The 24,071-nt window shown below is 37.1% G+C and overlaps 2 protein-coding genes across 5 annotated transcripts in view; one reads left to right on the top strand and one right to left on the bottom strand.

Moving 5' to 3' along the window:
• Positions 1 to 873, top strand: part of LOC143749763 (uncharacterized) — a 20,752-nt gene extending 19,879 nt beyond the window's left edge. For all 3 annotated transcript variants that reach the window (XM_077242267.1, XM_077242266.1, XM_077242265.1), the window contains exon 34: positions 1 to 873. This exon is cut by the window's left edge. The gene's annotated coding sequence lies outside the window, so the exon portion shown is untranslated.
• Positions 800 to 21,802, bottom strand: gabrr3a (gamma-aminobutyric acid type A receptor subunit rho3a). 2 transcript variants are annotated; one of them, XM_077242286.1, is made up of 10 exons: positions 21,714 to 21,802; positions 20,862 to 21,027; positions 19,985 to 20,097; positions 11,658 to 11,725; positions 10,829 to 11,052; positions 9,325 to 9,407; positions 6,179 to 6,316; positions 4,599 to 4,751; positions 3,747 to 3,940; positions 800 to 1,342 (listed from the first exon to the last, which is right to left on the bottom strand). In XM_077242286.1, the coding sequence occupies exons 2-10, from the start codon at positions 21,002 to 21,004 to the stop codon at positions 1,040 to 1,042; spliced, it is 1,419 nt and encodes a 472-aa protein (XP_077098401.1). In that variant the 5' UTR covers positions 21,005 to 21,027; positions 21,714 to 21,802; the 3' UTR covers positions 800 to 1,039. The 2 variants fall into 2 exon arrangements, with proteins under 2 accessions (XP_077098401.1, XP_077098400.1); XM_077242285.1 differs by lacking the exon at positions 21,714 to 21,802 and having other exon boundaries at positions 20,862 to 21,294.
• Positions 21,803 to 24,071: the final 2,269 nt, after the last annotated feature.

Here is a 24,071-nt window from a genome sequence, read left to right as displayed (position 1 = left end):
TTACACACTCTCGGCTTACTCTGGCTATTCTCTGCTGTCTCAAACGACGATATGTTTGTCCTTTTTAGCCACCATAGCTTCTTCGAAAGGGAGGGGTGAGCAGTCATATACATCTCTATATGAGCAGTGGCTGAGCCCTTAGTGCAACTCGCAGCCGAACCGCTAGATGTCGCTAAAAATCACACACTGCACCTTTAAGGATCAAAACTGTTTTCAACATTGATAAAGAAAAGAAAAAAGAATGATTCCTGAGGGATCATGTGACTGAAAATTCAGCTTTACCATTGCATAAATAAATGACATTTTAAAATATATGATAAAAAATGTTAAACTTTACAATTAAATTGTAATATTTAATAAATTACTGTTTTTACTGTATTTTTGACCAAATAATGCAGTCTTGGTGAGCATAAGAGACTTTTTTCATTTAAAAATATTACCATCCCCAAACGTTTGATCGGTAGTGTAAATGTTATGGGTTACTGTGATTGGTCCCTTTACTCATCACTTCCTGTTCAAGTGGGCGGTTCTACCAGAAAAACATGGCCCAAACTTTATACTGAGTCAAAAGTCTTACTATATAAGACTAAAACTAGAAGGGGGGTTATTTTATTTATTTTATTCACATGTTCATATAATTATTAAGCATATAAATCAGGTTGTCTTGGTTTCCACATGGGGTGGCTTGAGAAAGAGACCCGAGTTGAGTAGATAAAGTTGGGATGATGGATGGATCTCATGAGAAAAGTTATAAGCAGCCATTTGTACAGAGTATCCTTAAATGAGATGAACATGCTCCTTGTGTTTTAAAGTTCATTTATGGCAAAAGACATTGCTTCAAATGCTATAAGAAATAAAAAAATGTTTAAAAGATCTTTTAAGAGAGTTTTTACACATATCTAATGTCCATATGGATCTTTCTCCATTGTAGCATTTTATCAACACTGTCCACTTCGTCAGGTCACTTGTGCTTATTGTAATCGTTTGTCCATTTGTCTTGTGCAATAACAGTACTTTAGGAAAAACCCAAGCTACATAATCAAGAGTAGATACACCAGTAGATGATGTTGAAGAGAAGATACGCCACTGGAAAGAGGATTCTGGAGTACGAGTCAATCATGTAGCTGTTGCTCATTATGAATCGGATGTTTTTGCCCACTGAACGTTTCCTCCAAAGTCGGGTGCCTTCGGTGGGTGGCGGGTCAGTAGAAGAGGCCCTGGGCGGGATGGTCCGCGTGGTGCTGGGAGTGGTGGGGAGATCGGGGAAAGGCGAGACATCTATGTCATCGTGAAAGCAGCCATCATAGGCCATAGCCTGGGATGCGTTGTAAGAAACTGGAAGCTTTGGTAGGAAGCAAAAGAAAGAGAAATGCAAAAAAGGGAATATCTGTTATGGAGTACAAAATAATAATGTTACAAAAAATATATATTCATTTATATTAAAATTTAAAGTCAACTAATGCCATTTGTAACCCATTTGATTTGAGTTGTTACTACTGTAAAACCAAAATAAATTAATATGGGTTTTCCTTCATCATTGCAAGAAGCATTAAAAATCTCTTTATCGTTTTAATTTTAATAAAATTGAAGATAAAAATAAATATTTATATTATATTATTTATGAATTATATTTATATTATTAATAATAATATTATTATTAAATCACTAATAATTATTGTAATTGTATTATTATTATAACTATTATTTTTTACTATATTTTGCAAGAAACTATAATCGTTTGACAGAATCGTTACCAAGGTAAAGTTTTGTAAGTCCAATTAAATTGTTTTAATTTGTTAATAAAACAATAAAAATAAATGTATTTATATTATATTATTTAGGCTATTATGAATAATTATTATTATTACATAGTATTTATATTATAATGTATACATAATATATTATTATATATAATATTATAATATAGTGTTTATCCTTCAATTTTGTTAATAAAATTAAAAAATAATATTATAAATGCATTTATTTATCTTCAAGATTTAATTTTTTTTATTGATTTTTAAATATGTTATTTTAATTTTGTCAAAATTCAAAGATGTTTTGATTTTGTTGATAAAATAATAATAAAATAATAAATTACAATTTTTATAAATATTAATTTCATATTATATTATTATTATAGTATTTTGCCAGAAAATTATGGTTACCAAGGTAAAGTTTTGTTACACCAATGACATTGTTTTTAATTGGTTAACAAAATGATAAATACAAAAATAAATGTATTTATATTATATTACTTATAAATTATGATTATTATTATCCACCATATTCCTGTCGAGTTTACTGCGTTTCGAATTATGGGCGGCACTTCCGGTTTGGGGAACTTCCATTCAAAAAGACTGAAACGAATCATTTCAAATCATAAGGTTGGTATTTTAACGTGACATGTTAGGCCTATAAACAAGAATATCAAGAGCTCTTTTCAGTCACTGCGTTCTTTTTGCTCATGATTATTTTCTTTTTTCCTTTTGCTCATTCCACTTTAATAGTATGAAAAAGGTCAACATATAACTTACTGCACATTTGTGGTCTGTTCTCCCGATTTGATTTACTATATCATTAATAATTAACTGGAATACACAAAGAATCTCTTTTTTTCTCCCCAAATCCTCACGTCTCTTTCCAGGTTTGTTTTCACAGGTAAATACTATTTATTATCTGTCAAAATGACTGAAATCATTTTGAAATAGTATCACGCAATGGTGAAGTAAATAAAACTAATTTTTTATTATTACAGCAACGTATGTTACATAATACCACAGTGATATTCAAAGGACAATTCAGGGCAAAAATGAACCTAGTGCTAAATACACATGCACGTTAAATACGCTGTGATACCATAGACATAGACTGTAAAAAATGACCATAGACCGTAAAAGAGTGCTACGGGAGCTGAACTGTGACTATCGACCAGGTCGTTCGGGGTTCGTTTTCCAAAGATGGCTCCTGCCTATATACGCGAAGTGTACGGTCTTTATAAAGTATCTTCTTATTAAACTGTCTGTACACTTACAAAGTTCTCAATGCTTCGGTTTGCAGGTAGGAACCCTCATTTATGCTACAGTGTTAGTGTGGGGCTATATTGAGCCTTGTTAGTGGTATTAACAAGCGATTTTTATTTTTACTTATTCGATGCCCCATACACTAGCGTTATAAGCTAATCTGTGGTTAAACTAAAACTAATGTTAAAACTGGGTGGGCCTACATTCGATTATCATGAAAACGCATCCCAGAGAACGGTCGACTCGGTACCCATGTGTTATTTAGCCCTAGGTTCATTTTTGGCCGGAATTGTCCTTTAACCTTCCTTTTAATTTTGCTGTGGAAAGATTCACGCTTCTGGGGTTATTTATGGTCTGTTAAAAGTATGTAGGCTACGTGGTATGTTCAATGGTTGAAGGGTGAGTAGAATAATATAACACAGTTTAAAATATGTATATATATTGTGTCCATAGAGCTAGTCTTTCACTGATTGTTTACATCTTAATGGAAGTTACACCCATAATTCACTCAAGGCGTCGAAGACGATAATGTGGATAGTATTTTGTCAGAAACTATGGTTACGAACTTACGATGGTAAACTTTTCTTATCGCAATGAATTTGTGTTGCCTTAAAATTACCATAGGGGGCAACGTATAAGTTAAAAGTGAATATTCAGTCTTGGTCACAGACAGTTAGCAGAGCAAATATTCCCATATATAATCTCTGATCAGTGTGTGACCCTGACCTTTCCTTTCTGAAGTTTTTTCATCTCTTCCACCGTAGTGAAGTAGTTCACGGCAGCATATTCGATGACCGACAGAAAAACAAAGAGGAAACTGGCCCAAAGATAGATGTCCACCGCCTTCACATAAGACACCTGAGGCATTGATGCCGAGACGCCCGTTATTATAGTAGTCATGGTCAACACGGTTGTGATTCCTAGGAGATCGAAAGGAAGGGAAAGAGAAGCGGTTTTATGGGTAACAGACATGACACTTTAAGAGGAAGTTAAAAAATGCAAGCAAACAATGTTTCCATTAATTACATTTCACACAAGAACCCCCAGATTATGGATGTCAAACTGTGTAAAAGGAAATGAAAGTGTAAGAAATGCATGACATTCAGTATACGTTTGCTTTAAATTAGTCACTGTCTATCTCACACATTGTAGATTGCAACAATAGTTCTTCTTAAGAAAACACACAGGAAGACGTGTGGGAAATTCATCCGTCCTGTTCAAAAACCACAGTGTATTGTGACTGTCTGTGGGCATGTGCTATGATGTCCGTGACGTGTGTGAAAAGCGTAACTTGCTGACTGCGTGTCTAATGCCTGTTGGCCTGAGTATCAAGGTATTTTTGAGGTAATTTAATTCTGTTCCCACTAAACCGGTTTGTGCTTGTTATAACCAGGGAGGACACAGTAAAACACACACAGCTCATTACAAATCCACCTGGGGTGATTTGACAGAAACAGCCCGTCACAGGCTTTACGTTGAGATCAGACCAGTTCAATAGAACAAATAAACAGAATAAAGATTTTTAAATGTAATCACCATGGTTGCTAATGGACAGGATTCTAAAATGACGAGGTTTACCTAGAGAGACACGAGCCGGTACAGCTCTCCTGTCGATCCAGAAGGAGACCCAGGAGAGCATGACCATTAGCATTGTGGGAAAGTATGTCTGCAGCATGAAGAAAAATATGTGTCTCCTGAGGATGAAGTTTATGTACAGCCTGTTATACCAGCCTGATAGAAACAGAGAGCACAGGACATTTACAACAGATACTGAGAACAGGAAAGAAAGAACACTTTTAAAAATAAAAGAGGGTTTCACAGTGTTGGGGTGTCCATACTCCGTCCTGGACGGCCACTGTCCTGAAGAGTTACAAGCTTCATGTGAGTTTCTATGTCCTGTAAGAGCTTGATCCGCTGCTTCAGGAGTGTTTACCTCTGCAGGACAGTGACCCTCCAGGAGCAGGATTACACACCCCTGCCACAGAACAACCAGTTTGGGTTCCCCAAAGAACCTGTGCCCTTAAAAGAACCATTTTTTTCTTAGTATGAAGAACATTTTAATAATCAAAATAACCTTTTTAACTGTAAAGAACCTTTTGTGCATTAGAACGATTCCATGGATGTTTAAGGTTCTTTATGGAACCATCAATGCAATTAAGAATATTACAATATGAAACCTTATTAAAGGAAAAAAAGAAAGAGAGGGATCATACTTTTAATATATTTAATAGAATAATGAACTTAGTGACGTAATTTCATACATGTTAGATGATTTAGTTAAAATAATTTTTAAAATATTAATAAATAGATGTATTTTCAGGACAACAGGGGTTGGCACAAAACATGTTTTGAATAAGAAATATCATGGATTATATTTTTATATATACATGCATACATATACATACACTACTATTCAAAAGTTTGGGAACAATGTTTAAATGTTTATGAAATAAGTATTTTATGCTCATCAAGGCTGCATTTATTTGATCAAAAATATAGTAAAAACACTAATATTGTGAAATAGTATTAAAATGTTCTATTTTAAAATGTAATTTATTCCTGTGATGGCAAAGCTGTATTTTCAGCATCATTACTCTTCAGTCTTCAGTGTCACATGATCCTTCAGAAATCATTCTAATATGCTGATTTGCTGCTCAGGAAACATTTCCCATTACTATCAATGCTGAGAACAGTCGTGCTGCTTAATCATTTTGTGGAAACTTTTTTGAAATCGATATTTTTTAACTATTGCACAATTACTATTGAACAATTTAATGCACCCTTGCTGATTAAAAATATACATTTCTTTAAAACAACAACAACAACCTTACCTACCCTAAACTTTTGTACAGTAGTGTATAGTATTTGTTAACTCTGGCACACCAAAACTGAATTTAATGTTTTCTATTAAAATGTAAACATTTAAATCCCAACTTTTTGCATGCCTATAATCGAATATATTTGGGGAAACAGGTTGAGAAACCTAAGAATAACCCAAGGCAAATCTAAGGCAAAAGAAGGAAGAACTACATATATCCAACCGTTTCAGCCAAGAATGCTGGGATATCTCATTCTCTGGACTCTATGTTGGTTCGCTGTGATAAGCCACATGGTACTACGGAAATAAAAGCATGCAGGAGGAAGTGAAGCAGACATACCGGTGCTGCTGTAGAAGGCTAGCCCGTAGGAAGGGTGGAATTCTTCAATAAAAAACTGCGAGAGTGCAATCTCGTCAGTCCTTAATGAATCGTTCCCATTCTTCCAATAGAGCATGAGGTCGTTCTCATTGTACGCGTCTTCAAGAGAGCAAAGAAACGTGGGAAGGGGAGTAGGGATGTATGAGACAGCAAACTCTCTTTGAAGATACATGGGCGGCACCCCTCAGAGGAGAAAACACAGAGCATCCAAAACGATCTCCGTCGTCTCTCCTCTGAAGCTGAGGCTCATGTGATTCTGTGTGTTATGAGTGAAAGAGACAGAGATACTGTATGCAACTTTAAACCAGTTCATCCATGCAATTATTTTATATCTGCAACAATGAATCAGATTAAATATGACTGTTGCCAGTCGTTAGTGAGTAACTAAAGAAGGGTAATATGCAATCCAGAAACTTCTATGGAGTGCAACACTTTTTCAGTGGCGCTGGTTCTAGAAGTATTTTTTTTCCATTCATTTCTCCCATTGGGATTTCAAAGAAAGTCTTTGTTAAAGCGTTACCAAGCCAACCAGCTACGAGGTAAATCGCAACATTACAAACTAGGGCTGCAACTAACGATTATTTTGATAATCGATTAATCGGACGATTATTTTTTCCGATTAATCGATTAATCGGATAGAAATTAATTAGATTGTTTTTTTTATTATAACTAAATAAAACCGTAAATCAGGGTATTTATGTGTAAAAGTGTACTTTAAAAAGTGCAAAAGCCACACATTGAGTTTTACTAATATCAATATTTGCATTGTTTTTAATGATAATTGCTGATGGCAAGTTGACAAACATGATTATTGTTAAAAAAATGATATCCAACATATTATGTTTTAACACAATTTTTGTTAAAACAAATTTACACAGACATGTTGTTCAGATGTGAATATCTGAACTAAAAACAAACTAAAAACATCTAAAATATATAATTCATTTAATTTTTATTTAAAATTAATTATATATATAAGGAATATAAGGATAAAGAATATAATATATATTACATATATCATATATAAAAGAATATAATATAAGGATAAATTGATTAAATAAATATAGAAAGACTGAAAACAATTGTGTGAATGTAGAGCCGCAGTAGATCGCGTTTGAAAAACAATTAAAACTTAGTAGACAAATGCTATAAAAAGAGAACGGAATGGAGGTAACGTTACCCAGCAAGCTAACAGGCTTGAGTAAAGGACAGGAGAAATTATGCATTAGTGCACAAGCATTCGCTGAAAACCACTGAGTAGGCTACAGTGACTAAAAAACAATATTTTACTGCTGCTGTTATTAACTGCCTTTGTATTTAATGCTTCACTTTGTAAACACCGTTTTAATTTAACCTATTTCTGCGGTAGCGCTATTTTAATCCATCACTTACGTTGCGAGCGAACTGATTGCACAACCTGATGCTCGAGACAAAATACAGACATCCCGGAAGTCCCGGAATATTGATTGCGTCCCGGAATATTGATTGCGGCTCCCTGATGCCCGTGAATTAGTTCAAACTCCCGAAATCTAGAGCGCGCAAGCAAGAGCGCGCATGCGAGACAGAAGAGACTGCTCCAAACCGTGTAGCGCGCGCGCTCGGCAGAGCGCCTGAGGGAGAGAGACCTTGCGTGTGTGTGCGTACCAGTAAACGCTCCCCGTGACGTAAGCAGACCAACTAATCGATAATGACATTCGTTGACAACGATTTTCATAATCGATTATAATCGATTTTATCGATTAGTTGTTGCAGCCCTATTACAAACTTTGATTTGAAGCAAAAAAGTATTTGAAAATCGGACAAAAATACAAAGGTGCTAGACTGTGTACATCACGCTTTAAGTGAGGGAAAGAACTACAATCCCATGAAGCACTGCCAACAGCATAATCAAATTAAAAACGATGGAGAAATGTAAAACTATGCATATAAAATTTATTGTATATACAGTATTAAACAATATATTTTAGTTTTATTGCAAAAATATGCATATATATTGGAATATTTAAATATTTTGAGTGTAGGGAGATTACTTCATGTGAGTGGGCGTGGCTTGCTTGTTTCGACTTTCTATGATTGGTGGAATTTTCTGTACAGCATCATGGGTTATGTAGTTTTTCACCATAAATTCCATTGTTAAACAGGATTATTTGACGGCTGATGGCTTCAACAGAAGAAATGCTACCGATTAACAACTTGGTTGCTCACAGTAAGGCTGTCTTTTAAGGTTCATACAGTGTCCCTATAGAGACAATGAATGGAGTTTTTACCTCTGGAACCTGACTTTTGCACTCTATTGAAGAAGTTGTTCACCCAAAAATAAAGATTATGTCATCATAATCATATCGTTCCAAACACGTAGGATGTTCTTTTGTCCATTTCACACATAAGGAAAAGATTTCAGGAATATTTATGCTTCTCTTTTGACATATAATGAAAGAAAATAGTGACCAAAAAGGACAATAAAAGTGTTTTTTTTATGTGTTTGAAAGAATTTTTATATGGTCAAAAACACACTAAAACAGTTATATTGAGAAAAATAATACAATTAAAAATCATACAATGTAATTTATTGCTGTAATGACAAAGCTGAATTTTCAGCATCATTTCTCCAGTCACATGATCCTTCAGAAATCATTCTAATAGGCTGAGTCGGTGCTTAAGAAACATTTCTTATTATCAATGTTGAAAACAGTTGTGCTGCTTAAAATGTTTGTGGAAACTGATCGTTTTTTCATGATTCTTTGATGAATAGAAAGTTTAAAAGTTTTTACTGTAACATTTGATTAAATCAATGTGTCCTTGCTAAATAGAACTGTTCGTTTCTTCAAAACAAAATCTTTGGAAAAAAAAGTTTACTTATGTACAAGCAGTGTGAACATTCCTTTTGTTTTCTACAGAAGAAAGAAAATCATACAGGTTTGGAATGAAATGATGACAGAATTTTTCGCTTTTGGGTGAGCTGTCTCTTTAACAAACAGTACGTTTATGATATATTTACAGGTATACTGAGAGCGAAGTGCTTTGACTAACTATTTCCTTGTACATTGTTGACAGTGCTTACTGTTCAGTGTACATGCACACATGCGTGCAAACACAGTCATACTCACAACTCTCCAGTTCTAGAGAGCAGTTCTGTGTGTCGAGAGGAAACCTGCTGAAGTCCATAGAGCAGAGAGCCGTCACTGTGATTCTGCAATTCACAATTCAGTGCAGCCTTACAAATCACTTACAAAGAGACTGAAAATGTCCCTTTAAAATGGAGACATGTGATATTGTGCTTATTAGCATAACATCAAATTATAGAAACAATTGAGATGAATTGAAGTGAAAACTGATCCAGCATGCGCATGAATTGGCTCAGGCAAACCTGACCTTTTACACAAGCCTACACTTGCAGTGCACGCTGGTACTTCTTGGGGGGAAAAAAGCTATTCAGAAGTATTTAAATGAGAACCACACCTTATTTGTCAGGGAAAGTAAACAAAGGGAAATTGGTTGCACACAAATTAACCTGTGTGACTTTCTCCTGTGGAACAAAAAAGTATTTTGTTATCAGTGTTGATATGCTAACCAAATATTTGTTTGTTTTTGAAATAAAGCTGAAATGAAATCAAATTTAAATATTAGATGACAAACTTGACTAAATACTGAAATAAGCGCTAAAATTCCTTACTGAAAACAAACAGACAGACAAACAAAAACGTCAAAAAAATGTCAAAAGCACAAAAAATTACAAAAAAATTAACTAAAATTAAAATGATAACTGAAAATATAAAACTAAAAGCTTATCAAAATAAGAACTATAATAGTATATAAAGAATAATAAAAACATTGACATTTCAATTACATTACTATTTTTTCATTCAATAACAGTTCATAGATAGCAATAAAAAAAGGCCATATTCCAAATCTCCTGAAGTCATAATACAGCTTTGGTTAATGATTCAACAAAAAATGTAATTGCTGTTCGCAAATAATTCTGTTCTCACAAAACAAAAGTGCAGTCCAATGCATGAACCAACGGGAATGAACCGGTTCAAAAGAGCAGTCATGAATCAGAATGATCTGAATCTTGAGTTCAACTCACTGAACAAATCACTCAGTCCACTGTGTGAGCTGATTCAACTGATTCACTGAAAAGAATCAGCTATAAAAACATTTTTAATGAATCAGATCTTGAGTTCTCACTGACTGCAGTTCTCAAGGCAAAAGCTCACTGAAGGGGAAGATAATGACTGAATAATTACTGAGTATATTTCTTACACAAAGCTCTTGTATGACTTCAGAAGACTTTGTTTTTCTCCCTTTTAAAGCTGAAGTTACTATGAACTGTTTTAATACAGAAAAGACCTGAGGGAAATTGTGTTCACCCTCAAAAAATAAAGTCTTGCAGGTTTGGAATGACATGAGGGAAATTTAATGATAACAAATTATTCATATTTGGATAAACTATCTTCAGCAGCACTAAAATTTACTTCAAAGTAAAAGCTGAAAATATCTTATTTTCTTTCTGGTGAACTCTGTAAACACAGGGAAATGCCTCAGGGCATTCGCTACTTTCGCAGTTCTTGTAAAAACATCTGCTTTCCGGAAAATGGCTTTATGTGTTACCTGACGCTGTAAAGAATGTTTCCATCTGGATAGACTCTGAGCATGATGTTTTCCATGGTGGTGTCATGAATGAAAGAACGCTTGGAGTGAACAAAAAAGACGTCTGGCACCCAGATCTTTTTCACCAGTCGAGCATCAAATGTGCGGCTCTTGTTATTGCTGGAGGGGAACGCCAGTCTGTCGTCCTGCCAGTAATGTCTCAGGTACAAGGTCATGGTAAAGTCCTATGCCCACAAAAGACATGAAAAAGTGATTGTGTCAGTTTGCATAAGCCACTTCTTTATACTTTGAAAGCCACTGTGTATATATGATTATGCCTGTTGCCAAACATTTGTTTTGATTGCATAATTCCTATGCTATGCTATTTGCCACTTGGGAAAAATAAAGTAAAATCAAATAAAAACTTGACTACATAAATACAAGGAATGCAAGAAGTGCTGCACGGGGTGTAACTTCAGTATCTCTGTGCTCTTTGGGTGTAGGAATGGTTTCACTCGTAAGAAATAACAATCCCAAGGCACTAGAGTGATTCGTTTTTATAAAAATATAAAAAGCCTTTATTCTTTCATGGCTTAGATTTTAAAAACAGGTGTTGACTTGAGTACATCAGGATATGTACCCCAAATGAACATGTCTATGGATTTAGCATGCTATTGTGAAGGTTCATAGTCTGTTGCGTGCGTGATGGCTTTGACATTCGCCCTCTGCCTCAGTTGTGAATCCAATCTGTTTAAATTGTCGAGGATTTAAGCTTGATGTATGACTAGCATTAGGAGTTGAGGGTGTGCAGAGCCCACCAACAGGTTAAAGGTTAAAAGCAGACACATACCATGTTGACCTCTGAAATGCTGTCGATGCTCTCCACCTGCACATCGATGCCCACTGGAATAGCAGAACCTAGACAGTGTCAAACAGTCAGATTTGAAGGAAAATCACACCGAATAAAAGCAAAAACTTATCTCCTTAATATCTCAAATGTGTTTCAATTGCATGATAAATAAATGGTGACTTTAGTCTTCTGCTTCTCATTTTTCTGGTGAGAAAAAAAGTGTCTCAGAAGAGATCTCAACAATGTCTCGTATATGTGCAGATATAATAAAGTCAGATTTAATAAAGACAAGTCAGTTTGAACCCAACAGTTTCTCATCTAATTCCTCCAAATCAAATGATCTGAGCTTTGCTATTCAGATGCACCAAAACTGATTGTTATTCAGAAGCCGTTCCATAAAAAAATACTGTAAGTGATTGAGTTTAATGCATTGCCTGCTATTCAGAGCAAAACATACAGCATGACCAGTGAAGTCTGATTGCCGATCAAAAGATTCTCATGATTCCTGACCTCTTAAAGGGATAGTTCACCCAAATAATTCTGTCATAATTTATTCACCCTCATGTTGTTCTAAACCTGTATGAGTTTCTTTCTTCTGTTGAACACAAAAGAAGATATTTGAAAGAATGTTGGTAAACACAGTTGATGATAGCCATTGACTTCCATAGTAGGAAAAAAATACTATGGAAGTCAATGGCGTCTGGTTACCAACATTCATCAAAATATCTTCTTTTGTGTTCAACAGAAGAAACTCATACATGTTTGGAATAACATGAGGGTGGGTAAAATGATGACAGAAGTTTCATTTTTTAATGTAACCTTGAAGAATCAAATTCTTCATAGTCCTCAAAAGAGTAAATATTTGTCAGAGAACGACTGAGCAATTTGCATTCTCATAGCAGAGAGACATGGGAAACTTGTGTTTAACTATCATAGTCGCATCGATCTAAATTAAGCATTCTTGTGTCAGCTGCTTTTCTTCAGAGAATTGAACAAACACATCAATCTCTCATCTCTACATAGAGATCCAACACATCTGCACCACGTTTAACAAACACATGGAGTGAGACCAGTTGCATTCTCTCTGAGTCATAAAACAGAAGTATCCATCACTGAATCATCTCTGCAAAAACATTTGAAAATCAGATTTTACCACAGACCACCACTATGAGAAATTCCAGAGTGTTTACAGCTCGTAAATGCTCATTCTCTTTCTGACTACAAACTAAACAAATAGTATAAAATCTATATAATAACATTTCATTGACTAACTTTCAGAAATGATATGTGAAGTGTCAGTTGTGTCAAATGTTAAAATGGTCGTCTCATGACTGTGTCATCAACCAAATACAATCTGAAAAGATTTTAAGCTTCCTACAAACAGAGACTTAACTCAGCGCACATGACTCTGTGTGATTATCAACCTCTCACTGTTTTCATAGAACCACCAGCACGACTGATGTTCCCTAATCTGGACTCAAATAAAGCTCCATCTCAGTGTTCATATGTAGGGATTAGCACACAAAATAACAAAAAAGTATCATGGTACTACCCATTTTTTGGACATATACCACGGTATACTTTGGAGTGCCATGTAAACACCATTGTAAATGATTCAGTACCATGCTAAACAGAATATTACATGGATTAATTTTTTTATCAACATCAAGATTCTAAATTGAAATTAATACATTTGTACACTCTTAAAAAATGGTTTCATTAAGAACCTTTAACATCCATGGAACCTTTCCTTTGAACCAAAGGTTCTTTACAGTGGAAAAAGGTTCTTTAGATTATGATTTTTAAAGTGTTCTTTACACACACAAAAAAAGTTATTTTAAGAACAGTTCACTGAAAGGTTCTTTGGGGAACCTTGGTTTCTTCTATGGCATCACAGTGAAAACCCTGTTTTAGAACCTTTATTTTTAAGAGAATATAAAGTAAAGTGTATTTTAGGTGTTTTAACCAGTAACTAACTATTTATCATTATATGTAAAGCTTTTGCATGATATAAGATCACATGATTATTATAATGTTTCAGTGCTTATCAAATACATTTCCAGAACATCACCTAAATGGACCCAAAATCACATATCGTACAATGGAGCACCTAAAGGGACATGGTGGTGGAAAAAATTTGGGATGGGAGAATTTTTTCCCCCAAAATCTTTTGCGTTCTCTCGCAGAGATATTTACGATCTCTCGCAGAGATATATGCGTTCTCTGGCAGAGATATATGCGTTCTCTGGCAGAGATATTTGCGTTCTCTCGCAGAGATATTTACGTTCTCTGGCAGAGATATTTGCGTTCTCTGGCAGAGATATTTGCGTTCTCTGGCAGAGATATTTGCGTTCTCTGGCAGAGATATTTGCGTTCTCTGGCAGAGATATTTGCGTTCTCTGGCAGAGATATTTGCGTTCTCTGGCAGAGATATTTGCGTTCTCTGGCAGAGATATATGCGTTCTCTGGCAGAGATATTTGCGTTCTCTCGCAGAGATATTTGAGTTCTCTCGCAGAGATATTTGCGTTCTCTCGCAGAGATATTTACGATCTCTCGCAGAGATATTTACGATCTCTCGCAGAGATATTTACGATCTCTCGCAGAGATATTTACGATCTCTCGCAGAGATATTTGCGTTCTCTGGCAGAGATATTTGAGTTCTCTCGCAGAGATATTTACGTTCTCTCGCAGAGATATTTACGTTCTCTCGCAGAGATATTTACGTTCTCTCGCAGAGATATTTACGTTCTCTCGCAGAGATATTTGCGTTCTCTGGCAGAGATATTTACGTTCTCTGGCAGAGATATTTACGATCTCTCGCAGAGATATTTACGTTCTCTCGCAGAGATATTTGCGTTCTCTGGCAGAGATATTTGAGTTCTCTCGCAGAGATATTTACGTTCTCTCGCAGAGATATTTGCGTTCTCACGCAGAGATATTTACGTTCTCTCGCAGAGATATTTACGTTCTCTCGCAGAGATATTTGCGTTCTCTCGCAGAGATATTTACGTTCTCTCGCAGAGATATTTGAGTTCTCTCGCAGAGATATTTACGTTCTCTCGCAGAGATATTTGCGTTCTCTCGCAGAGATATTTGCGTTCTCTCGCAGAGATATTTGCGTTCTATGGCAGAGATATTTACGATCTCTCGCAGAGATATTTGCGTTCTCTCGCAGAGATATTTACGTTCTCTCGCAGAGATATTTACGTTCTCTCGCAGAGATATTTACGTTCTCTCGCAGAGATATTTGCGTTCTCTCGCAGAGATATTTACGTTCTCTCGCAGAGATATTTACGATCTCTCGCAGAGATATTTACGTTCTCTGGCAGAGATATTTACGATCTCTCGCAGAGATATTTGCGTTCTCTGGCAGAGATATTTGCGTTCTCTCGCAGAGATATTTGCGTTCTCTGGCAGAGATATTTACGTTCTCTGGCAGAGATATTTACGATCTCTCGCAGAGATATTTGCGTTCTCTGGCAGAGATATTTGCGTTCTCTCGCAGAGATATTTACGTTCTGTGGCAGAGATATTTGCGTTCTCTGGCAGAGATATTTGCGTTCTCTGGCAGAGATATTTGCGTTCTCTCGCAGAGATATTTGCGTTCTCTCGCAGAGATATATGCGTTCTCTCGCAGAGATATTTGCCTTCTCTCGCAGAGATATATGCGTTCTCTGGCAGAGATATTTGCGTTCTCTGGCAGAGATATTTACGATCTCTCGCAGAGATATTTGCGTTCTCTCGCAGAGATATTTGCGTTCTCTCGCAGAGATATTTGCGTTCTCTCGCAGAGATATTTGCGTTCTCTCGCAGAGATATTTGCGTTCTCTGGCAGAGATATTTACGATCTCTCGCAGAGATATTTGCGTTCTCTGGCAGAGATATTTGTGTTCTCTCGCAGAGATATTTGCGTTCTCTGGCAGAGATATTTGCGTTCTCTGGCAGAGATATTTACGATCTCTCGCAGAGATATTTGCGTTCTCTCGCAGAGATATTTACGTTCTCTCGCAGAGATATTTGCGTTCTCTGGCAGAGATATTTGCGTTCTCTGGCAGAGATATTTACGATCTCTCGCAGTGATATTTGCGTTCTCTCGCAGAGATATTTGCGTTCTCTCGCAGAGATATTTGCGTTCTCTCGCAGAGATATTTGCGTTCTCTCGCAGAGATATTTGCGTTCTCTCGCTGAGATATTTACGATCTCTCGCAGAGATATTTGCGTTCTCTCGCAGAGATATTTACGTTCTCTCGCAGAGATATTTACGATCTCTCGCGGAGATATTTGCGTTCTCTCGCGGAGATATTTATGATCTCTGGCAGAGATATTTACGATCTCTCGCAGAGATATTTGTGTTCTCTCGCAGAGATATTTACGATCTCTCGCAGAGATATTTACGTTCTCTCGCTGAGATATTTACGATCTCTCGCGGAGATATTTACGTTCTCTCGCAGAGATATTTACGTTCCCTCGCAGAGATATTTGCGTTCTCTCGCAGAGATATTTACGTTCTCTCGCAGAGATATTTACGTTCTCTCGCAGAGATATTTACGCTCTCTCGCTGAGATATTTACGATCTCTCGCAGAGATATTTACGATCTCTCGCAGAGATATTTGCGTTCTCTCGCTGAGATATTTACGATCTCTCGCAGAGATATTTACGTTCTCTCGCAGAGATATTTACGTTCTCTGGCAGAGATATTTACGTTCTCTCGCAGAGATATTTACGTTCTCTCGCAGAGATATTTACGTTCTCTGGCAGAGATATTTACGATCTCTCGCAGAGATATTTACGTTCTCTGGCAGAGATATTTACGATCTCTCGCAGAGATATTTACGTTCTCTCGCAGAGATATTTACGTTCTCTGGCAGAGATATTTACGTTCTCTGGCAGAGATATTTACGTTCTCTGGCAGAGATATTTGCGTTCTGTCGCAGAGATAGTTGCGTTCTCTCGCAGAGATAGTTGCGTTCTCTGGCAGAGATATTTGCGTTCTGTCGCAGAGATATTTGAGTTCCCTCGCAGAGATAGTTGCGTTCTCTCACAGAGATATTTGCGTTCTCTGGCAGAGATATTTGCGTTCTCTCGCAGAGATATTTGCGTTCTCTCGCCGAGATATTTGCCTTCTCTCGCAGAGATATATGCGTTCTCTGGCAGAGATATTTGCGTTCTCTGGCAGAGATATTTGCGTTCTCCCGCAGAGATATTTGCGTTCTCTCGCAGAGATATTTGCGTTCTCTCGCAGAGATATTTGCGCTCTCTCGCAGAGATATTTGAGTTCTCTGGCAAAATGTTTGTGTTCTCTCGCAAAACCTGTTGTGAGCTCGGACAAACACTTCCTGTTTAATGTCCCACTGGCAGTGTTTCAGACAGCTCCGTACCTTAACCATTAAGCGGTTCATAGAGTTTGAACTTGGACTCAAATATAAAGAAATGCGGTCAGTGCTTAGTTCAAAGAGTTCAGTAAAGTTGGCAATATATTCACATATTTGAAATTCCCGGATCAATAACCCGTGAGCTAAACGTTGTTAAAACACACCTATTTCCAAACAAAGTAACGTCGACAACAAGCTACAACCCAATTTTCCTCAAAACGAGCCTTTTGATCAGGGACGTGCACAGGGGGGTTGCTCAGGTTGCCCGGGCAACTGCCCATATGCCCTTCTCGACTCAAGTTGCCCTTCCGAGGAAAAAAAAAAATCGTACAATGGCTGCAGAATTTCACATAGGCCTAGATACATTTTTTATTTTTATTTTTTTAAATCGCAAAGCCTCATTCACTTCCATTCGTGCACCGAAAGTGAAAGTCAGTAAGGGAAGGGCAAACTGTTTACGTGGCTGCAGCGCTGCACGCGACCGGTGCGTAAGACCCCACAAATTACTTAAGGCCCCGCCTCCATCTCGTGTCATAGCGTGTCAGTTAATGTGTACAACATCCATGACAAAATGAAGCGAAACTATCCTTCTGGTCACGAAAAGAGGAAGAAGAAAAAACCCATGAGAGTGAATTGCGGGAACAACAATCAGGTAAACTTGTGTTCTCTCCTCTCTAAGTTTGATGTTTTTCGGTCTTGCTAACCTAGCTGGGCAGGCAGTGCATATCTTGCATCACTTTGTGCCTGACAAAAGTGAGAGTAAAATAAAAAAATGTATTACGTTTGTTTTTGATAAACGACAAAGTGCAACGGTGTTTGTTTACTGCAGCTCGGAAAACATAACCGCGTCGCGTGTGTTATCGTGCGTTCATATGCGCGTGCACGAAATGAAACTCGCATTTTTCAAGCAGAAATATGTGGAGACCAGACATACTGTACAATACATGCACGTGAATGATGGCACTCCCAATCAAAGTCACATTTATAAAACAAGAAACTGATTATCTAGTCTCAGTGTAGTTAAAAACTCTAAACAACTGCACTAATTATGCAAGATAGAAAGCAATGTATTGACAATTGACTTATAGGCTATATTGAATTTAAAATGTTGATTAGCTGGACATACTGGTCAATATGGATGCACATCCCTCAGTAAATAATAACCATAAATCAAGAATTGCTTCAACATGCATAATAATAAATAAATAAAAATCATACTGATGCAGAAAATACCCAGGCTGTAGAGAGAACCAAAGTTAATCCCAAAAGCCAAAGCTCAGGGTTATAATTTATTATTTTCTTCTTATTTATGTTTACGTTAATATTCACTTGTTATGTTAACATTCTATAGAAAATACTCTATTCAATAAATATTGTTTGTTTGAACCTCATTCTGTTCTATATTGTTGTACTTATTCTTTGACTGTTTTGTTTAAAGGAGGGAGGATTGTATTGGGAGCACTGAAGTGTCAGGTGTGATTGTGTGGGAATGGCAAATGGTTTACATAGCTCACGGCGTCACAGGTCAGGTAGAGGGCCCCTTTTGCTTAGGGCCCCAGGGGGAGTTCAGGATCGGCCCTGGGTTTAGCAGTCGATTCTGTTGCCTACCGGAATTCCTGTTCCCTTTACGCAATCATACCTCAAATCATGCGTAGTTGCCCGTAGCCTACCATCAGAACTGAATACGAGCAAGAAGCACAACTGAATGTAGGGGAAGCCCTTTTTTCAGGTCAGAGCAACTGCCCCTCATAATTCCTGTGCACGTCCCTGCTTTTGATATAACTTGGTCTCTATGAGCAGGTGGCTGAGAGTCAGATTTCAAACTCTATGAACCGCTCCATTGTTATAGTACGGAGCTGTCTGAAACACTGCCAGCGGGACATTAAACAGGAAGTGTTTGTCCAAGCTCACAACAGGTTTTGCGAGAGAACACAAATGTTTTGTGAGGGAATGCAAAGTTTTGCAGGAGAATGCATATTTTTCCTCCATTCCCATCCCAAATCTTTTCCACCACCATGTCCCTTTAAGGTGTCTGTAATAGAACAGATGATTATTTGATTGGAAAAACAGCACGCCACTCTATGTTCTTTTTCTAAAAACAGCAACTTTTGGCTAGCCTGTAAGATTTACCTACATTCTCAGGCATTCTCAGAGACCGACTGGAATAATAATCCAGATTAAAATGCATCTGTCCTCAGTGTATTGTCTGCTTGGCACTACTACCAATCTGGGTCAGAGTGTTTTTTTTTCTGATTTGGACTTACCGCATATGACATTCTAACCTATTTTTGACAATCTCAGCGCCAGAGTCACATTCTGGTCATTTGCCCCACTGTGACTTTTAAAGCTCTTGATCTTGAGTTCAGCCAGTGTAACAGAGGCAGAACACAGTACGTAACCCCAGAATGGACATGTGCAGCAGCAAGTATGGATGATATCTCTATCGGCATAGACAGTAAGCAAGGAGACATTTTCAGAGAATAGTGTAAAAATATAATTCTATTTTGCAAAAAATATTTATAACCAAAACAAAAACAACAAGATTTTCAACAAACATCTATGGTAATTTCCTGCTGCTTACATAAATGGCTTTCATAGTGCGGAGTATGTGATTTCCATCAGAAAAACGCATCACGATTCCCATCAGCAGATTTTTGGTTAATCACATCATTGGTTTCTTTTTTTCCTCCCACTCTCTCCTGAAATTGCCCCATCTGTAGGTCCTCTCTGTGCTGTATTAGTGCTGCTGTTGTATGTTACGCCGCCATTTATTTGTGCCAACTGTGCTGAATAAGATTACATTACCAAAATCATTCAAATAAACAATTAAGACCGAGATAACACATAATGCTAAGTAAAGCAACATGTATTTTAAGAATACAACCATCAATACCAACTTTGCAAAGCCAAAAGTAATACATTAGAGCCTTTTGAAAGGACAGAATCGCCTCACCTCCAAAACCAGGCCTCATGGCGAAATCGTGATCCTCGATTCGCAAAAGCTGCTCGGATTTAATCAGCAAAGATTTGGTGCTGTCAGACTTCTTCATTTTAAAGTCTATTCGTCTGTTTGAAAGAAGACAAAATGGGGAAGGTTTTTTTGATGATGTAACAGACATAAGCAAAAACAAACCTGTACACACAAGGTCTTGGTTACATTCTGAGTAAATAATCAGCACTGACTAAAACAAGAGGTTTGGACGAATTCATTTCACTTCAGTATGGAACAAGATCACAGATGATTTTATGCACTAAGACAGATATACACTTTACGGAAAAGGTTTGGGATTAACAATACATGCTGCACTCTGGTATATTACTGGTACTGTAACCACTTATTTAGGATTTTATGAATAATATAATTCATATTAAATATACATAATATCCATCCATCCATCTTAAAAAACGTTCTGCCACAAATGGCACTGTTACCTGAGAATGACCTACCTCTGGATCCGTACTAAAAGACTAAATTACTACCCAGTGCTGTTTTTGTTTTTACTTCACATACCCAGCTCAACCATGAGCTCTAATTACAGAGTTCCTTTATCCACAATTAATTATACCCTCAAACACACACACACAATCCAACAACCCCAAATTGCAGGTCATAACACAGCGCAATAAATAAACCCGTACACATCAATCCACAGGGACGAGACCACAATAAATAAGACCGAGAGTGTAAACAGACTGACACGGGTATTTAAATTAAACAGAATAGAGCTGATTGATAATAAACAAAGTGAAGTTCAATCTACAACAGCATTCTGCAAACGCATTTAAGAGCTGAAGAAATGAGCGTAAGAAGCAAGCAAAAGAATCCTCACCCTCCATGTTTGTGCCGCGTGTTTCCATCCAGGTAGACGTCCTTGTGCCTGCGCTGGTTTTGCGTGTTGCTTCCTTTGAGCAGGGCGACGGGCCACAGCCAGGCCAGGCACATCAGCCTCAGTGCGGTGAGAGCAAAGTCCATGGCCGAGGCCTGAGGTCCAGGATCTGATGTGAGGAGAAACAGAGAGATGCTGTGGGATCAGTCGAACTCTCTGGAGTTCCTTACCCAGCATCCTTTCCATCTAGTGTTGCCCATTCCGACACGGTAACGGCCCTTAGATCCACACTGTGCAGCACATGTTACATGGTGCCATGTGAAATCCTCTGAGCTCCACTTTTGTGCATGCGTGTTTGTGTGTATATGCCTGGCGGTCTGTGTTTCCCACACTGCCTAAAAGCCTGTCTGCTTTCCTGGCATGGTCCTCTCCCTCCATCCCCCTCCCGCTGATTATAACCAAATATCAATTTATTTCTATAATGACAAAGGAATGACGTTAATTCCTCCCTAATCTTCTTACATGCAGCTGCTGAAATCTTTCAGTAACCTTTAAACTCCATGGGGAAGGGGAGGTGCTTCACAAGCACAGTTAACTCTACCGTCAGATCGGTTAAAAAAGCAACTGTGATGACCGGACTCTTTTTTGAGAATAGTACCCAAGAATTTCTGAAGGAAGAAATCTAAAAATTACTAGTCTTATGTCCGTCAACATAAACCTAACATTGTTACTAGTCTCAATCACTCGCATTTTGAATTACCTCTAGCTGTAGATGAAGCATAAAGTGTCGGTATATAGTTTTTCTGTAATTGAATGTGTCTCTGGCTGTCATGCTGCGATGATGTGCAGACTCACCATCAGGCTAATCTGCGAGAAGCGTCTTAACTCGCTTCATAGAGGATTACAGTCATGGAGAAGATCAAGAGATGATGGTGAGATGAAGGGGGGGGATAGAGGGAGACTGAACAGGGATGGGAGAGAACAAGAGAGGATTACTTTAGGAGACAAAAGCAAGATGATGGAGGAATGTTATATATTATATAACAGCATAACATAATATCCATAAATATATATATATAATCTATCTATGCACTATATATACTATTTATTTTAGTATATTTATATTGTAGTCCAAATTGTCTGAAGAGACACGATCGGTTTATACGATTTAGGCATTTATTCACATATAAACATTGATCAGCGAACATAAACAAGCTCAACTGAACCTGCTTGACATGCGAGAACAAACCATATTGGTTCTTGCAGAAGCTCAAATGAACCTCATTGGTTCTTGCTGAAGCTCAAATGAACCTCATTGGTTCTTGCTGAAGCTCAAATTAACCTCAATGGTTCTTGCAGAAGCTCAAATGTGCTGCATAACACGAGAGCAAACCTCATTGGTTCTCGCACGTCAAGCGAACATGCTTGAGCTTCCGTTTATCATAACTGATGAATGTTTATATGTAAATTAAAATCTAAATTTAATCTCTTCATCATATAAAGAAATCATGTCTCTTCAGAAAATTTGGACTAAACCGCTCAATTCATATGGATTATTTTTACGATCTCTCTTTTTTATGTTCATATGGATTAGTTTTAAGATCTGAATTTTTTTAAGCATCGAAATGGTAGCCATGTAGTTGGACAGTCAATGGAGGGACAGAAATCGCTCCGATTTTATTAAAAATATCTTAATTTGTGTTTCGAAGCTGAACGAAAGTCTTATGGGTTTGGGACGACATGAGGGTGAGTAAGTGATGACAGAATTTTCCTTTTTGCGTGAGCTATGCCTTTAATGTTGCCTTTATAATATTTTCTCATTTTGCACAAAATTGACTTGAAATTATGCATAATAAAAATCTGATGTGATATTTACCTTGATTTTCTTAATTTTTCCATACATCATGTCTCATATTTGATCTCATGCACCTTCAATGACACTGTTGTCTCCTCCATGGAAACCAAGTACACTAACTTTTGAAAAAATGGTCATGGAAAAATGGTTAGTCATTGCGGAAATGCCGAAACAACTCATAAGGTGTAAAATGTAAATAAAGATTTTTCACACAATAAAAAGTAATAAGTAAATATAAATATTAACATATTTAAATATAAAATCGGAATTGCATTTCATAATTATAAAAGATTTAGCAATTCATTAATAAATGCATGATAAAAAGTATACAATAGGTGTAATGATTTTCAGCAACAAACAAAAAAAAAGTTTGAATCTTTTAGTTCTAATAAAAATCATTCCCTGTGACATAAAAGCACAAGAGAGGGGAATTGAGGAGAGACAGTCAGAGTCGGTATATAGAAAAGAATAATAAACAGTAGTCCAACCGAATATCAGATAAAACATGGTGGCACACAATCAATAATAAAATTGCAGCTAGCAGAACATTAATCCCAGACCAGTAACATGCTCCTCTAATCCAGGATTAGAGACTGATTGAGGGCACAGAAGAGTGGTGGCATCTGAGGGAGTCGTGCACGTGCCTCACTGCATCTAGAGGAAGCTGCTCTTTTACACTGAACGAGGATCATCCTTCAGTATTCAGATCATTAATCATTATAAGAAGGATATAAAAAGCTGCTCCACCATCACAGCCAAAGGGTAATTTCCACAATCACCCCTCATCTTCATACAAATTCCACAAACATCCTCTTGTGGCCAAACACTGAATGGCAGGAGAGCTAATACTGTTTTGTGAAGTACAGTATATGACATCAAGCCATGGATAAATTTTGATACTTAAAAAAGTGGAAATAATATGCTTTAAAACTATTTGTGAACTGCTTGATATACAAACTCTGAACATAAATGTTTAGTGAATTATTGTTTGCACCCTAGTTTCAAAGAATCATATTTATTGTCCACAACATATAAAAATCACCAAAAAAAGTCTGATTTTGACTTCCTAGGATATATCCCCAAAAAAAGATTCTACTTATAATTACCAAGTCCAAGTGGTGCTCACTGCAGAGGCAAATGACATCCAGCTTCCCCTGTCTGGACATAATGGGCGGAGCTTGACAGAGTCCAGCTCCACCTCTGTGGACCTGATGGAATATTCTCAGTGGTTGATAGAGAAGAGTGGTGCTGGGATGACATATTTTTGTAGGCCAACCCAGAAATTAGCATCACCCTGGTTCCCTCCACAAAAACACAATAGTATTTTTTCATTGGCTTTTGGATTATTGCAGAAAATA

This window comes from Siphateles boraxobius, unplaced genomic scaffold (genome assembly GCF_051911475.1).
Source record: "Siphateles boraxobius isolate OS27281-9 unplaced genomic scaffold, OSU_SipBor_1 25, whole genome shotgun sequence".
Taxonomy (NCBI): Eukaryota; Metazoa; Chordata; class Actinopteri; order Cypriniformes; family Leuciscidae; genus Siphateles; species Siphateles boraxobius.
The sequence above is the reverse complement of the archived record's forward strand: the minus strand, read 5'-3'. Positions and strand labels throughout refer to the sequence as shown.

Excerpts from the sequence above, each read along its gene's own strand:
- gabrr3a (XM_077242286.1), bottom strand. The coding sequence starts at position 21,004 with ATGGACTTTGCTCTCACCGCACTGAGGCTGATGTGCCTGGCCTGGCTG. Across the intron at positions 6,317-9,324 it reads CTCTCTAGAACTGGAGAGTT|ACGCGTACAATGAGAACGAC; the intron begins GTGAGTATGACT and ends GCTCTCTTGAAG. Across the intron at positions 4,752-6,178 it reads AGCCTTCTACAGCAGCACCG|GCTGGTATAACAGGCTGTAC; the intron begins GTATGTCTGCTT and ends TGTTTCTATCAG.